The sequence below is a fragment of the Leucopleurus acutus genome (assembly GCF_964270905.1).
Source record: "Leucopleurus acutus genome assembly, chromosome: 20".
In the NCBI taxonomy this organism is placed as follows: Eukaryota; Metazoa; Chordata; class Mammalia; order Artiodactyla; family Delphinidae; genus Leucopleurus; species Leucopleurus acutus.
In genome coordinates this window covers 17,481,567-17,498,518 of record NC_139162.1, presented here as the reverse complement: position 1 = coordinate 17,498,518, position 16,952 = coordinate 17,481,567, and the positions used below count along the sequence as shown (strand labels likewise).

The window sequence follows — 16,952 nt, the reverse complement described above, 5'->3', positions numbered from 1 at the left end:
CTGTGGCCTCTCCCGTTGCGGAGCACAGGCTTCGGACGCACAGGCTCAGCGGCCATGGCTCATAGGCCCAGCCGCTCCGCAGCATGTGGGATCCTCCCGGACTGGGGCACGAACCCGTGCCCCCTGCATCGGCAGACGGACTCTCAACCACTGCGCCACCAGGGAAGCCCACGTACAAATCTTTGTGTGGACATATGTTTTCATTCCTCTTGGGTAAATAGCTAGGAGTGAGATTGCTGGGTCATATTTTTTTGTTTTTGTCTTTGTTTTACTTTTTAAGCAACTGCCAGACCTTTTCCCAGTCGCACCAGCAATACATTAGTTTTCCAGTTTCTCCACATCCTCATTGACACATGTTTTGTCAGTGATTTACTTTTAACCACTCTAATGGATGTGTGCTGATATATAATAATGGTTTTAACTTACATTTGCCTGATGACTAATGATGTTGAGTATCTTCATGGGCTAATTGGCCATTTGCATGTCTTGTAAAGTGTCTGTTCAGTCTTGCTCATTTTTAATTGGTTTGTTTTCTTATTATTGACTTGAAAGCAGTCTTTATATATTTTGGATGCAAGTCCTTTCAGAAATATGCATTGCGAGTATTTTCTCACAGTCTGTATTTTGCGTTTACATTTTCTTAAGTGTCTTTTGAAGAGAATTTTGGTGATATACACACACACACATATATATATATATACATATACATACATACATATATACACACACATTTGGCGATATATATATAACACATTTTAATGGCTGGGTGTGGGCTTTGGGGTTCAAGAGTCTTGTTCAGTTTCCTACTTTACCGTAACCTTGGGCAGTTGTGCTCTGTAAAGGCCTTTTTCCATCTCCTCAAGGGAGATAATAGTACCTACTTCACAGGGTTGTTGTTGAGACGATTGATTTAGGTAATTCATATAAAGACTTATCATGGTACCTGGCATAAAGAGTTCAGTAAGTGTTAGTGGTTATTTTTATTAATAATAAAAAATTATATTGTTTCCTGTAGCATCTTTTGAGTGCTTACTAACTAGCGCATGCTCTGAAGATTTAAAGGTGAATTAGATGCTTTGGACTTGCTGGGAAGATGAGATCTGTGTACAAGCAATTGTCGTGTAAGGTAGAGTGGTCTTGCCTTTGGAAAGATGGAGAATGCAGGCTCTGTTTGGTGCCACCCTAGGGTACCCCTTGAAAGCTTCAGTGTCTGACTAATAACAGTTCTTACTGGATTTCTCCAAGGCTGGTCAAAAAAAAGTGCAATTTGATTGTTATCTAGCTTGTGGAATTACCAAATCTGTAGAAAGTATGCTTTCTTTCCTTGAACGGTCTCAAGTAGTTGGTCCTAGGGAAGGCTAGAAAGAAGATGAGGCAAAATTTAAACTCCAGCACTGTCTAGGTGAGCTGCCCTGATCACAAATCGACTTTGGTTTATTTATTCGTGCAGCATACATGCCAGAGAGGGAGAGAGGGCAGATGGGAGGGAAGGAGGGCAGAGTGAGCGCCCCCTAGATCTCACTATGTTCCAGGTTCTATGCTATGTTCAGGAATACAGCCATGAATAAGACAACCATGGTCCCTGTTCTCAGGGAGCTTATAGTCTAGTGGAGAAAGAAAGACATTAAATAAATAATTGCAATTGTGATAGTACCATGAAGATGCCTAAGGAATTGTGAGAATCTGTAGCAGTGGTACCTAGTACAGTGGGGATAAGGGTATGTAATCTGGTGGGAATAAGTTATGTTCAGATCTGCAGACCTGAAATTCAGACCGTGAGCAATTGTGACTGCCAAGGTTACACCATTTCTGGCAGCCATCAAGTTATCCTCTCCTAGGTGACACCCCTGCCTTGCTAGGTTCTTTCTAATCCAAATGCAAATACCTATGGACCTGCACCATTTCCTGCTGTTCACCACCTAGGTCTATTATCTTTTTCTGAGTTGTCAGACCGTTTTTTAGGAAGTAGTTTTTGTCCTCTCCAGAACTTTAACATCCGTATCTTATTTTGATGAGGTATTCTGCTAATCTGTTTGGGTAGGCTGGCCTAATTTTGCAGCTTCTGTAATCTTAATGTTTCTAGATTTCATTTCCCAAGTCAGGTGATCTTTTGCAGTACGCGGGCCTCTCACTGTTGTGGCCTCTCCCGTTGTGGAGCACAGGCTCCGGACACGCAGGCTCAGCGGCCATGGCTCACGGGCCCAGCCGCTCTGCGGCATGTGCGATCTTCCCAGACCGGGGCACGAACCTGTGTCCCCTGCATCGGCAGGCAGACTCTCAACCACTGCGCCACCAGAGAAGCCTCCTATTGTTACATTTTTATTACATCAGCATGGAATTTCCATTCACAGAGAATTTGTGTAATTTTTTCCCGGTAAGATTTTTATCCTGTAACTGTTTGTCATTCTTCACATTCTCCTCTTTTCTGCCCATCTGTCCCCTATCCTTTCCATAGAATTAGTAATCTGGAAGTATTATTTTCTGTTAGCAATTTGTCCTCTTTCTTTTCTATATTAAAACATAAAGTTTCTGTCCTCCTTTCAGTAATACTTAGTAAATGAACTTAAGGAAAAGCCAAAAGGCTTCCCCTGCTCCCTACCACATATTCCGTGGACAATTGACCCACTAAAAGCCTTCCCAAGAGGACATTACAAAGTTTCCTTTGTATCTAAAGTATTTCACTTGATTATTGCTGGTCTGAGATAGAAATGAATCGATCACAGGCCTTGTTTCATCAATTGAAAGTTTATGATCTTGGTTGCCATATAGTTTATTTGAAATATTTGTAGTGTTATATAATTGCTCATGCATTAAAAGCTGAGACAAGATCCATTAGTCTTAAAACACAAAGGCTATCCAGTTCAAAAGAATCGTTTTTGCAAATTCATATGAGATTTAAAAGCAAAGCAGATCCTAGAAAAAATGGGAAATGTGTACTGCCTTATATTAGGTTTACTTAATAAAAATAGGGAGAAACTTATGATTGTCCAATAGATTTGAATAGCACTGGTAACCAACCAATCTAGGTGACTGAGGATAACCTCCAGACTCTTGGTCTTATTTGTTTTGTTTTGCTGTGATTCAGACAAAAGTAAACTTTTGGGCTTATGTTAATTATAGGTATGTAAACCTAGCTTTGTGTGTGTATGTGGTAAAATATATATAACATAAAAATTTGCCATTTTAACCATTTTTAACTGTACTATTAGGTGGCATTAATCGCATTCACAGTTTGTGCAACCAACATCACTATCTATTTCTAAAACTATTTCATTACCCCAAACAGAAACTCCGTAACCATTAGGCAATAACTACCCTCTCATCACTCTTCCCAAGCCCCTGATTCAACCTCTAATTTACTTTGTGTCTCTATGAATTTGCCTATTCTAGCTACCTGATATAAGTAGAATCATACAATATTTGTCCTTTTGTATCTGGCCTCTTTTACTTAGCATGTTTAGGTTTTTAAATTTTTATTTTTATTATGGTAAAATATACATAACATAAAATTTACTATTTTAACCATTTTTAAGTGTACGGTTCAATGGCATTAAGTACATTCACACTGTTGTGTGTCTATCACCATCAGCTGTTTCCAGAAATTTTTCATCATCCCAAATTGAAACTGTGCCCATTAAACAATAACTTCCCATTGCTACCTCCTCCCAGCCACTGGTAATCACTTTTCTACCTTATGTCTCTGTGAATTTTACTGTTCTAGGTACCACATGTAGATGGAATCATACAGTATTTGTCGTTTTTGTCTGACTTATTTCACTTAGAATAATGTCTTCAGGGTTCATCCATGTTGTAGCATGTATCAGGATTTCACTCCTTTTTAAGGCTGAATAGTATTCCATGGTATGTGTATACCACGTTTTGTTTGTTCATCCATTCTTCAGTGGACACCTGGGTTGTCTCCACCTGTTGGCTATTGTGAACAATGCTACAGTGAACAATGGCATACAAGTGTCTGTTTGAGTCTTTGTTTCCAGTTCATTTGGTTATATACCTAGCAGTGAAATTGCTGGGTCGTATGGTAATTATATTATAATTAGCTTTTTGAAGACACTCCAAACTGTTTTCCACAGCAGCTGTACCATTTTACATTCCCACCAGCAATGGATGAGGGTTCTAACTTCTTCATGGAACACTTGTAATTTTTCTGTTTTTCAGTCATAGCCATCCTAGCAGGTGTAAAGTGGTATCTTTTTGTGGTTCAATTTGCATTTCCCTAATGACTAATGATGTTAAGCATCCTTTCATGTGCTTATTCGTTCTCTGTATCTTCTTGGGAGAAATGACTATTCAAGTTTTTTGCCCATTTTTAAATTGGATTGTTTGTCTTTTTGTTAAGTTAGATTTCTTTATATATTATGGATATTAATCCTTGATTAGATATGTGACTTGCAAATATTTTCTCCCATTCAGTAGGTTGTCTTTTCACTTTCTTGATAATGTCCTCTGACATTTTGATGGAGTAAGTCCTTCCATACCAGCAGTTACTTTCAATGTAAATGGATTATACTCTCCAGTCAAAAGACAGAGATTGGCAGAATGGATAAAAATACGTGGTCTAACTATATGCCATCTGTAGGAGACTCACTTTAGATTCAGAGACACTAATAGGTTGAAAGTGAAAGAACAGAATCATATTCCATGCAAATAGTAACAAAATAAGAGTAGAGGTGGCTATAATAATATTAGATGAAAGAGATATTAAATCAAAAAAAAGCTTTTAATGGGCATAGAGTTGTTTTGTTTTGGCCATACCCTGTGGTTTGTGGGATCTTAGTTCCCCGACCAGGGATCGAACCCATGCCCCCTGCATTGGGAGCACAGAGGCTTTTTAAAAAATAATTAATTAATTAATTTTTTGGGCTGTGTTGGGTCTCTGTTGCTGTGCGTGGGCTTTCTCTAGTTGTGGCAAGCAGGGGCTACACTTCGTTGCGGTACGTGGGCTTTTTATTGCGGTGGCTTCTCTTGTTGCAGAACATGGGCTCTAGGCATGTGGGCTTTAGTAGTTGCAGCATGCAGGCTCAGTAGTTGTGGTGCAGGGGCCTAGTTGCTCTGCGGCACGTGGGATCTTCCCAGACCAGAGATTGAACCCATGTCCCCCGCACCGGCAGGCAGATTCTTAATCACTGCACCACCAGGGAAGTCCTGGGAGCAAGGAGTCTTAGTCACTGGACTGCCAGGAAGTCCCCATAGAGTTTTAGTTTTACAAGACAAAAAGTTCTGAAATAGATGGTGCTGGTGGTTGCAGTGTTTTACATTCCCAGGGTTATAATTTCTTATGTCCAAATCAACACTTGTTATTTTCTGTTTTTTTGATGATAGACATCCTAATGGGTGGGAGGTGGTATTTCATTGTGGTTTTGATTTGCATTTCCCCAGTGACTACTGATGTTGAGCATCTCTTCATATGCTTGTTGGTCATTTGTGTGTCATCTTCAGAGAAATGTCTATTCAACTCTTCTGCCCATTGTATAATCAGGTTATTTGATTTGTTGTTGAATTTTAGGAGTTCTTCATATACTCTGGATATTAACCCCTTATGATTTATATATCTTTTGTTCTGTTGGTTGTCTTTTCACTGTTGATTGTGTCCTTTGATGTATAAAACTTTTTAAGTTTGATATAATCCCATTTGTCAACTTTTGCTTTTGTTGCTTTTGCTTTTGATGTCATATCCAAGAAAGTATCACTAAGTCCAATGTCATAAAAAATTTTCCCCTAATTTTATAGTTTTGGGTCTTATGTTTAGGTCTTTAATCCATTAAGAGTTCATTTTTGTCTGCTATGTAAGTTAAGGGTCCATCTTCACTCTTTTGCATGTGAATAGTCAGTTGTCCCAGTACTATTTGTTGAAGCGACTCTCCTTTCCCTGTTGAGTGGTCCTGGCACCCTTGTCAAAGATCATTTGACTATACCTAGAGTATACGCAAAGGCAGTTGTGTCTGTGGTATTTTGGAACTTATTTTCCCACTATTTATATATTCCTAAGATTTAGCCATATGGTGTCACTCTAGTAAGTGACCACATTTGGATAACCACCATCTAGGACATTATAACATCCTGGAACCTCTCCTTGTAGACCCTCCCAATGACTGCCTCCTTCCTCATTCCCAGAGGTACTAGCTCTCTTGACTTTAACACTATAGATTCATTTTGCCCTTTTCTTTTCTTTTCTTTTCTTTCTTTTTTTTTTTGGCAGCACCGTGTGGCATGCAGGATCTTAGTTCCAACCAGGGATTGAACCTGTGCTCGCTGCATTGGGAGCTCGGAGTCTTAACCACTGGACCACCAGGGAAATCCCTCGTTTTGAACTTTTTACAAATGAGTGTCACAGTATATATTGTTTTGTGTCTGGCATCTTTGGTTCAATATATTATATTCTTTTGTGCATATTGCAGTGCCTCATTCTTTTTCATAGCTGATTAGGATTCTATTGTATGATTATACCTCAGTTTATTCATATTCTCCTTATGGATATTGGGTTGTTTCAGGTTTAGGGTCATAATGAATAATGATGCTATGATCATTTGTGTGTGTGTATAAGTTCATATATGTATACACATTTCTCTAGTATATACTTAGGGAATTGATTTTATTTTTTTAGAATGAAATTTTTATTGAGATAACGAGATTCATATGCAGTTATAAAAGAAATAATAGAGAGATCCTTCGTACTTTTTACCCATTTCCTTGTACTGGTAAAATTTTGCACAACTGTAGTTGTACAAAACAACTCAAGATATTGATACTGATACAATCCACAGATATTATTCTGATTTCCCCAGTTTTGATTACAGTACTCAACATGCAAATTACATTTAACTGTTGGTATAGAATGGCACACTGCCACTTCCCTAGGACATTTAATTCAGACAGAATTATCCCTGGGCAACCGTTATCTTTGTATCTGCCAGCAATTGCTCTATCTTCCTTCTTATAACAATATGTAAACGCTCATATCCAGAATAACTGGGTCTTTAGTTCAACTGAGTGGTTACATACAGTACAGAACCATTGATTTCTTTTTTTTCCCCCGGTGGATTTGATATATTCTGAGATCCAGATCAAGAATCTCCCATATTTAACCTATCTTTGGTCATCCTGAAGGCACTTGAGAATCCAGCAGTATATCAGGTTCATCAGCTTTCCCTGGATAGTATTAAGAGATATAGAAGGTTTGCTAAGTCTGTCCTGGTCCTGAGTATTCACTCTGAAAAAGAGTTTATTTGAATAAAGTTTTGACACATTTGCTCTTTATGTCATTCTGTAGGCTCAAAATGAACAATACAGAGACTTCTTTTGCTCATACATAGTTTCTAAATTTTCAGTAATGAAAATTATTAGTTTTTTAAAGGAAGTTATAAAAATACTAGCATATAAGTTAAGCATAAAAATACAGGGTATTCGGATCCCAAGAAAACGGGAGTTTACTGTGGTCTAGAAGTCAGGCTGATTGCACATGATAATTAGTTATAATTGGCAATGTTTCTTCCAAAGATTGAATTTTTGCTAAGTTTTTATATATTATCACTAGCTTGAGTTTCTCCCCTTCTCTGCCTTTCATTTCTACAGGCACCAGAAGGAAATTTAAAAACATTTAAAAGATAGCTCTTTCCTTATAAGTCACCCAGCACACAGGCCTCGTTTCTTCTAGTTTCAAACATAAAAAAGAACCTGGGTCAGACAAGAATGATCCTTGTTGCATACGCACCAGTTCATGCATTTTCCTTTTTATTCTGTGAGTCTCCAGTGCAAACAAAAGTTAAAAGGTTAAGGACTACTCCAAGTTCCCAACAGCTAATCCCTGGTTGACCTTCAAAAAGAGGTCTGTAGGGCTTCCCTGGTGGCACAGTGGTTGAGAGTCCGCCTGCCGATGCAGGGGACGCGGGTTCGTGCCCCGGTGCAGGAAGATCCCACATGCCGCGGAGCGGCTGGGCCTGTGAGCCATGGCCGCTGAGCCTGCGCGTCCGGAGCCTGTGCTCCGCAACGGGAGAGGCCACAACAGTGAGAGGCCTGCGTACCGCACAAAAAAAAAAAAAAAAAAAAAGAGGTCCGTAATTCATTTTTGAATATGCCTTCCAAGTGGAGGCGTTTGGCCATGTGCTCCTCTTTGCATCACCTGGTGCCCTCTGGTGATCTGTTAGCTCCAAAACTTTTCACTTTGTCTTGAAAGCTTTCTTGGTATCTGTGGTGGGCATGGCCATGGCTGCTGCAGTCATCTGTGTCTCCATCATTCCTGATTGGTCATTGGCATTATCCCACATTTGGAGAGTGAATGCTCTGAAGCCCAAATACACAGCAGAAGTACCAGGATGCAGCTATTAATAATGGGTAGTTCGATTCCTTTCTGTAGCGTAAGCTTACATAGGGTCATTGGAAATAGCACTTTGTGATAAAGCCTAAGAATGTCATGTTGATCCATCCACCAATAAGAATCACAGTGAGGACATTTGTGACATTCTCTTTCATCACGTCTGTGAGCATCGTGGGATCAGTTGTAGGAGAAGGTGGTATTATTTTCCTTTTTTTTTTTTTTGAAAACTCCATCCTCTGGGTTGTTGAAGTAATATTTTTATGTCAAGGACTGTTTGGGAATATAATTTCCATTTTCCCTGAGGACTGTGTTTTGAATTAATTAATTAATTAATTAATTAATTTCAGATATTTGCTCCTGGTTGAGCTTCTTGTCACTCTGCAGTAGGATAGACACCTAGTGGTGGATCACACCCCCAGGTGATGATAAAGATGGGCTGGACCACCCAGAGGCTCATGTTGGAGTTGAGCAGCCCACTGAGAGCCAGTCTGAGCAGGGTCACGGGGCTTCTCCTCCCTGGGGCACTGGGGCTCCTCTTGGGATTCTCCTCAGGGACTTCTCCTGTCCTGCAGCCTGGGCATTATCTTGGCTCAGGGCTGGCCTGGGCTCTGCTGTGGCCTCAGGCCTAGTGCATTGCCTCTGGTGCTATTTGATTTTAAATAATGTCTGAAGTTTATAGAGTTCTAAAACAGTAACGAAGGGTTCCCTGAAATATTTTTGCTTGCTCTAAACCATCTGTATTAAGACCACATTTTGGAGTGAGAGTTATTTTACTGAACCCTTTTTTTTGACCACTCTGACCCTCCTTGGCCTCTATGAAAAATAAAAAGCAGGCTATAAAACAGTATATACCATATGAACTCATTTTTATGAAGACACAAAACCTTTCATCACTGCCTAGTACATTAAATTGTAAGTACTCAATAAAAATTGAAGCATAATAATTGAAATGATTGAATGGACAGGAAAAACAGTTGTATGCACCACAATGTTAATTAACTGTACTTATTTCTGTTATAAAGCTGTAGTTGATTCCTTATTCTTTTTTCCCCATACAGTAGGAAAAAAAAGTATAAAAGAGTTGCTTATTTATTTATTTATGATGGGAGATTGGTGAAAATGAAAATACTTTGTAGTTGTAGAAAGAGCTATGTAGGGAGTCATAAACTCAACCATTCTCTGGAATGTCTCAAACCACTAAGACATTTTGTTATCCTTGTACTCTGAAAAGGCAGCATGATAGTTGGGATGTGTCATAAGGAAAAGATGTCTTCCATAGTTTAGGTACATAGAGCAAGTTGGGACGCAGTTCCAAAAATAATAGCTTACCAGGGCTGAGAGGGTTCAGATGTAACAACAGATGAGTGGCAGCTGTCTAACTCTTGCTTCAAAACAGCATGCTTAATGCTGGGGTGGGAGACCCATCACTGGGTGGAGACCTTTTAGGAGACAAAAACAGAAGTTTCCTTATCCTCACGGAGCTCAGAGGCAAGTGACTGACTGGGAGGTTACACTTAGAGTTTTTATGCTTCTGTTGAATTCATCTTTAAAATAGGGATGATAATATTATTCCTGCTTAAAAGGTTGTTATAAAAAGTAACTACTTAAAAGCATTACTTGATATTCCAAAAATATAAATCTATATATGTCTAATAGTGTAAATTCTAAATTTGCTAGTTGTAAGTAAATGTTTATTGAGTGTTTAAGTCAGGGACTGTGCTAAATGCAATTTTTAAAAAATTATTTTCTGAGTAGGTAATACTGTACTTGCAAAACCAATTTCGGTAGGGTGTACAGTGAAAAGTCTTCCTTGCACCTGTCTCCCAGCCACCAGGTTCCCTTAAATGTTTCCGGAGAGATTTTATGCATATGCATGCATATGTGTATCTGCTTTTTAAAATGATAGATGGTAGCACATTATACTAACTATACCTTTCTCTTGTTGAGTACAGAGTATTTCCTATCCTTATCTCATATAGTACTCACAATAGTAAAGATAGGTACTCATATTGTCTCCATTTTACAAATAAGGAAACAAAGACATCTCAACTTCTTAATAACTTATCCAAGGTATATAGCACGTAAGTTATAGATAGAATCTACTTTCTAGGTATAGAGGCAATTATGTTGGTATTATTTATTTATTTAGCTTTAAAGTTTGAAACCATTTCAAACTTACAGAAAAGTTGCAGGAATAGAATAATATTCTTTCTTTGGCTTTCCTAACCTTGATATTTTTGGAGGTCACAGCTTGTCGTTTCATAGAATATCTCTCAATTTGCGATTGTCCTAGGTTTCCTCACAGTTAAACCCACATTATGCATTTTTGGCCAAAAGACACAGGAGCTATGTGTGTTCTCCCCATTGCATCCTGTCATGGGGTATGCAGTGCTGATTCGTCCCATTGCTGCCCTTAAAGGGAGAAAGGGGAAAAGAGGAGAGGGGAGGAGGAAGTAGCTTACATTAGTTAGCTTTTCAGACAGCCCTCTCTTCAGTAAATATCTTTTCCTTGTAGCATCCTGGCGGAGAAGAGGTTCTGCTGGAACAAGCTGGTGGAGATGCAACTGAAAGTTTTGAAGATGTAGGCCACTCCTCTGATGCCAGAGAAATGCTCAAACAGTACTATATTGGTGATGTGCATCCGGTAAGAATTAGCTGAGCTCTAGGAGTGCTTGTAGAGAGAGGAAGCTATCCAACAGCCACAGATCATGATGAGGGAATGAGTTACTAAAATGGAAATTCGTTCAACCCAGCCATTAGGCTAAATTTTCTCCAAAATCATCTAGCCTTACTGTGCTAAGATAGAGCTTCTTGTCTGTAAATCAACACATATAGTGTCTATGAAAAGGAACTGATTTTGGAGGTGGGATTATTTTTGATTGATTTTTTTGTAATGCAGTTAATATCTCTACCTAAAATAGTAGTTTGGTCTTGCAAATTCATTGCTAAAAGTGGTAACTATGGACTTTTAAAACCATCCCATTCTAACAAGGGACCCTGATGCGCTCAGAGTCAGGGGTGCAGGGGTGGGGGAGTGGGCAGTACCCTTCTGTAGACCCTGGCATCTCCCAGGGAATTACTACTACCAGAATGTAGTCTCATGTTCCAAAGTTAGAAATAAGCAGGTAATGAGAGTTCGTTTAGATGTGTCTTAAAATATTATTTGTTTTTCTCTTTAAACAGAATGACCTTAAACCTAGAAGTGATGGCAAGGTAAGAAGTCCTCTATTTCTCTTGTGTCTTTCAAGTGTTTATATTTCTATTTACTCAAATAAAATTGCTTTTTTTTTTTTTTAAATGTATTGTAACAAGAGAAGTGTTTACTTTTCCCCCAAACAAAAATCCTGTTTTTCAGGAATTTGGACTCAGTACCATCTCAGGAAAAAAGAATAGCTGAGTCTTGAACAGTAGGAACATTTTGTTCATGCTTCTATTCGCTTTTCTAAAAAACTGAAACTCTATAGCCATGCCCCATATTGCTTTGAAAGAAATTAGTTTATAGGTTCAGTTATAGAAAAGTATTTCTTATTCTTACATTTAATAGGATAGATGATAATAATTGCTTCGTGTTGGAAAAAGAATTGGAAGGTCGGTTTACTCTTGCAAGTCTTAGAATGAGTTGTAGACTGGAACAATTGAGTAATTGACTGGAACAGGCCTTTCTGTCCCTATTTCCCTATGGTGTAGGCTCAAATAGGCCTACACACCCTTCCCATTCACACAGTGATACCACAAAAACAAAAGATTAAATATTTGAAAACCTTAATGTGTACTGCATAATGTACCAGGAAGAAAATATGAAAGCCTTTTTGCTTCCCACAAGCTGGATGGTTCATCTCCCTTATTCCCCCACTTTTTTCTCGCTATTTTCCTTGACTTCCCCTACCCTCTAATTTAAAGGGACAGCAGTTAGTTGTCACCCAGAACATCATGGAGGCAATGCTCCCTCCTCTTTTCCTCCTAGCTTCTTGCTTCCCTTTCCTCATTGAGCTGGTATTACTGAACTCATATGACACAGCAATTAAAGTTGGCCTATACACAAGAATTCTTTCAGTTCAAGAGATTGCTTGATGGTATCTGCCACCTGTTGCTCTGCCATCCAGAGTGCTTGTGTAAATTAACGCTTCCGTCTTGCTGCACTCTGCTACTCTGAACTGTTGAATTGTTTATGAAGGGGGCATGAAATAATTCCTTAAATGCTTTGTGAGCACTGTTGGTTTGTTTGTCCTCCCCTCCTAACACATGTACTATCCATTCTTGAATCTTCACTTGTGTAATTAAGGTAAAATTTGAACTAAGCATGGCTTGTTTGGTATATTGAACATGTCCAGAAACCATTGCTTTCAGAGGTCAACATTTGATTCAAGGGATGTTCCCATTTGTACAAGAGATGCACCTTGTATCCAGGAGGCATAACCCACTTCTGCACAGCACTGTGAGAACACCCATTATATTTAAGACAAATAAAATTGTGGGGGAGTTATAATGTCTAGAAGTCTACAAATTGCTTCTTGTTGCTATTTTTCTTCCTTGGTAGTATAGTATGTAGTTAAGACCATTCTTAGGAATGGAGAGCAGTGTTTTTCAGATTCTATTCCTTGTACCACCTGTATTGTAATCTCTTGGCATGTTTTCTGAAATGCGTATTTCCTGGGCTGCCATTACTACTACTGATTCATGATCTCTGGAGGTGGGAATTTGCACTTAACATAACCCAGGTAGCCAAGCACCAGACTGTGCTGAATGACATGTCCATCTTTTCATTTGAAAACTTAGGGAACTTTAGTTCTCTTCTGTGGAAAGCACTGTCTGCCTTCTATATATAGGCTAAAGAATTAACTAGAGGTGTCTCAGATAAATTAAAACTGTTGAGCCTTGGACTTTTTGTAAGAAATAAAGAAAAAGAAATCCTTTTAGCTGGTGAGATTTGGTGAAATTCTGTAAAAATTCAGAAGTCTCCAAATGTAGTTTGGCCCCAGCCTGGCTTGAAGAGTGCTTAAAGGCAGTGTTTTCAGGGCTGTTTTTATCATGTCTGCTATACCCAAAGGATAGTCTCCATTAAACAGAGAGTTTGATTATTGAGTGTTTCCAGTCACACTGCTGTACTTCAGGCAGATCCAAGACCACCTACATAGGTTGTCATAGAGCTATAGTCCAGCCTGATTTTAGTTCCAGGAAGAAATTCTTGATCCTCCACATTTATTTCTTACATGGGTTTTAAAGAGGCACTTCTGTGTCTAGGCTGCAGGTATCTCTTTTCTCAATTTTTTTTTTTTTTTTTTTGCGGTACGCGGACCTCTCACTGTTGTGGCCTCTCCCGTTGCGGAGCACAGGCTCCGGACGCACAGGCTCAGCGGCCATGGCTCACGGGCCCAGCCGCTCTGCGGCATGTGGGATCTTCCCTGACCGGGGCACGAACCCACGTCCCTGCATCGGCAGGGGGACTCTCAACCACTGCACCACCAGGGAAGCCCTCAATTTTTTTTTACATTCACCATGAAGAAGTAAATGTAAAGTTCATTTCATTAATACTTTCCTTTCTTTCGGTTAAGGTTTCAGAACCTCTGTGAGGAAGTGATTTTTTTTTAATGCCTAATGTCTTCTGCCTTATGCGACAGAGTTTTCATTTTCATTCTTCCTTTATTTTTCTGCTTCTCTCCTCCCTCCACAGCTCCAAGCTCCATGTCTCTTCCCTGCCTGAAACTACCTCTCTACCCCCTCAAAAAAACTTTTTTAAAAAAAGCACCCAAAACATGCTATTCTAGAGTGTAAATCAGAAACTGTCCCAGTATTTTGGAAACTACCTTTCATACTGCTTTTGCTATGACATGAGTAAATAAATAATTGATGGTCACCTTGTTTCCTTGTTAGATTGATAATGCCTGGGGTTCAAGACCCTGAAATGTTTGTTACAATACTAAAACTTAAAAGCTTAAAAACTACAGATCTGGCAACAGATGTTTTTCTTACCTGCTTCAGTCAAAGATAACTAACTAGAATTAAAAAACCTTTTTGTCTCTAAATCTCTTCCTGGCTGGATTAGTCCCCATGCTGAGAGCCATCAGTCTTCCATTCATACTTAACACTTTTCTGGTCTGCTTTGAGTTATGGAAACTCACCTTAGAAACAGTGTTTTCTGTGCCAGTTTGCCTGCCTGCCTACTGTGCTAAAGTAACCTAGACACATTTGTGGTCCACGAGGTCTCTCTTTGGATTATGGGTTTACTTTCTGGTTAACATTTTTATCACTCAGTCTACCTTCAGTTCAGGAGATAAGGAACATACAAATGCTAACCTGACTAAAAAAAGTGGCACCATTTCATTCATTTATTCAACAGATATTATCTAGGTGACAGTTCAACTGCTTCACTGGTCAAATCTCATTACGGTGCATAGACCCAATAACCTGACCATTTTTCCATTTAACTTTTTTGAATGGGTAGTTTGTGGTGTACATGGTTAAAAATTCAAATAGTACAAAAAAGTGTACTATAAAAATGACTGCCATCGCCAACTCTGTCTCCCAGTTCCCCTTCTCCTGAGGTAACCAGCTACCATTTTCTTGTTTACTCTTCCAAAGAGATTCTGTGCATACATAAATATAAATAGGTGGATGGATGGATAGATAGACTGATTGATCAGTAGACAGACCAACCATCCCTTGCTTTAAAAATCTCATAGGTGCTATTCTGCCCCTTCTTTCTACTAAAAAATTTTATCTTAGTGATTGTTCCTTATCCATTTATAAAGATCTCTCTCATTCTCTTTAATACTTAGTATTCCATAGACAAAAGCTTTGATGAGATGACATATGCTATAACAGGATTTGATCTGTTTCTTTTTTTAAGGAAGTAAGATTGTCTCTATAAAGGCTTAACATGGTTTTTTTTGTTTGTTTGTTTTTTTGGTTGCGTTGGGTCTTCGTTGCTGCACATGGGCTTTCTGTAGTTGTGGCAAACAGGGGCTACTCTTCATTGCGGTGGCTTCTTATTGAGGAGCACGGGCTCTAGGCACGCAGGCTTCAGCAGTTGTGGCACACAGGCTCAGTAGTTGTGGCTCGTGGGCTCTAGAGCGCAGGCTCAGTAGTTGTGGCACACGGGCTTAGTTGCTACATGGCATGTGGGATCTTCCCGGACCAGGGGTTGAACCCACGTCCCCTGCATTGGCAGGCGGATTCTTAACCACTGCGCCACCAGGGAAGTCCCTTAACATGTTTCTTAAACTTCATTTTTTAACTTAAAAAATTTAACTTTTGAAATTTAGTAAACTCCATCTATGTTAGATTTATAACTTGCATTTATAACTTGCAACTTTATAATTTATAACTTGCATTTAAAGACAGACACATTTTTTTCTCCCAGATGCTACAGACTTTTGTTATACAGTTTTCTATTACACGTACGTAAAGTATTATACATACATAACATTCAGTTTAGCTTCTCTTTTATGGGAGGGAAACTAAAAAGAATGCATGCTTTATAGTTATGTAATGTAGTTAGTTGGTTGCATCATACTAAAAATTTCCTTTTAAGAATTGTTAAATATTCCTATCATATCTACAACCTAATTTATTAACGTTTAAAATGGGTATGCAGATGCCCTTTAGATGAGTAGTGCTTGCTATTTACCAAAGAATTTTGTATGATGGTTTCATTGTTGCCTGTTTTTTTTCCCCCTAACATTTGTATTTTGTAACGTAATCTTTTGAAATAAAGCATAGAATGTAATGGCAGGATCACTCTTGAAAGACAAAATACCCTTCCTGAGGAATCTGAAGGCTTAGTGTCTTCTTGTAATGCTTTATTTAGAAATGATGTGTAGTTTTGCAAAGCAAGATGTCAGAAGGACAAGGTAACATCTTTTGCAAGTCAGCCCTCCAATGTTATAACAAGTTTTTCACTTCTTAGGTCCCAGTAGAAATTAGTGTCTGAGTGTTTTAATTTTTTTTCTTCAGTGATGTCTTATGTATCTTATAAGGGGTTCTTGAGAGAGTCGTATAGAAATTTGTTTTAGCAGGTGTTTTTGATCTTTGAATTTGCCCTTATGTACAGGGAAATATTACTTATATGACTGGGCTGACTCTAGGGATTTATGCTTTACAAGACAGTAATTGTTAAAACTGTATTCTCATCTAGAAAGCAATTTTAGTACATTAGAGCATCATGAGAAGGCTGTCCTCAAGATCCACACCACATGGCCATGAAAATATTGAAATCATATACTTTCAAAACTCAGACTTTTTAGGTTGTATGATGAACCTAAAACTAAAATTTATATAGTGTTAGCTAATGTTACACAGTCCATTGTATTATGGGGGGGAAATCCTTTGCAGTGGTGTTTGAAGCCCAAAGTTCCCAAGTTGTTTTTCATAAGTTTCTGGCCGCGTAGAAACCAAATTATTCTAAATAAAAAGCTGCAAAAACTACCAGACCACCCAGATACTCATTGAATTTGCTGAAGGTGTCCTATGGTTTAAAATCCACTTCTTCCAATTTTAAATACTTGGAATCCTCTTGGAATGGCTAACATTCAATTTAGGAATTAAAACATAAGCTTCTTATATACCTTATATTTCCCTTTTATTTAAACCTCTGAAAGTCTAAGTATAAACTGTTTAGGCT

General features: G+C 38.7%; 1 protein-coding gene across 1 annotated transcript in view; it reads left to right on the top strand.

Moving 5' to 3' along the window:
• The window catches only part of CYB5B (cytochrome b5 type B), a 32,316-nt gene that overhangs the window by 4,739 nt on the left and 10,625 nt on the right, over positions 1 to 16,952 (top strand). The window contains exons 2-3 of the mRNA XM_082863380.1: positions 10,848 to 10,976; positions 11,516 to 11,545. Of these exons, the coding sequence (XP_082719506.1) occupies positions 10,848 to 10,976; positions 11,516 to 11,545 (159 nt within the window). The remainder of the gene's footprint in view (positions 1 to 10,847; positions 10,977 to 11,515; positions 11,546 to 16,952) is intronic.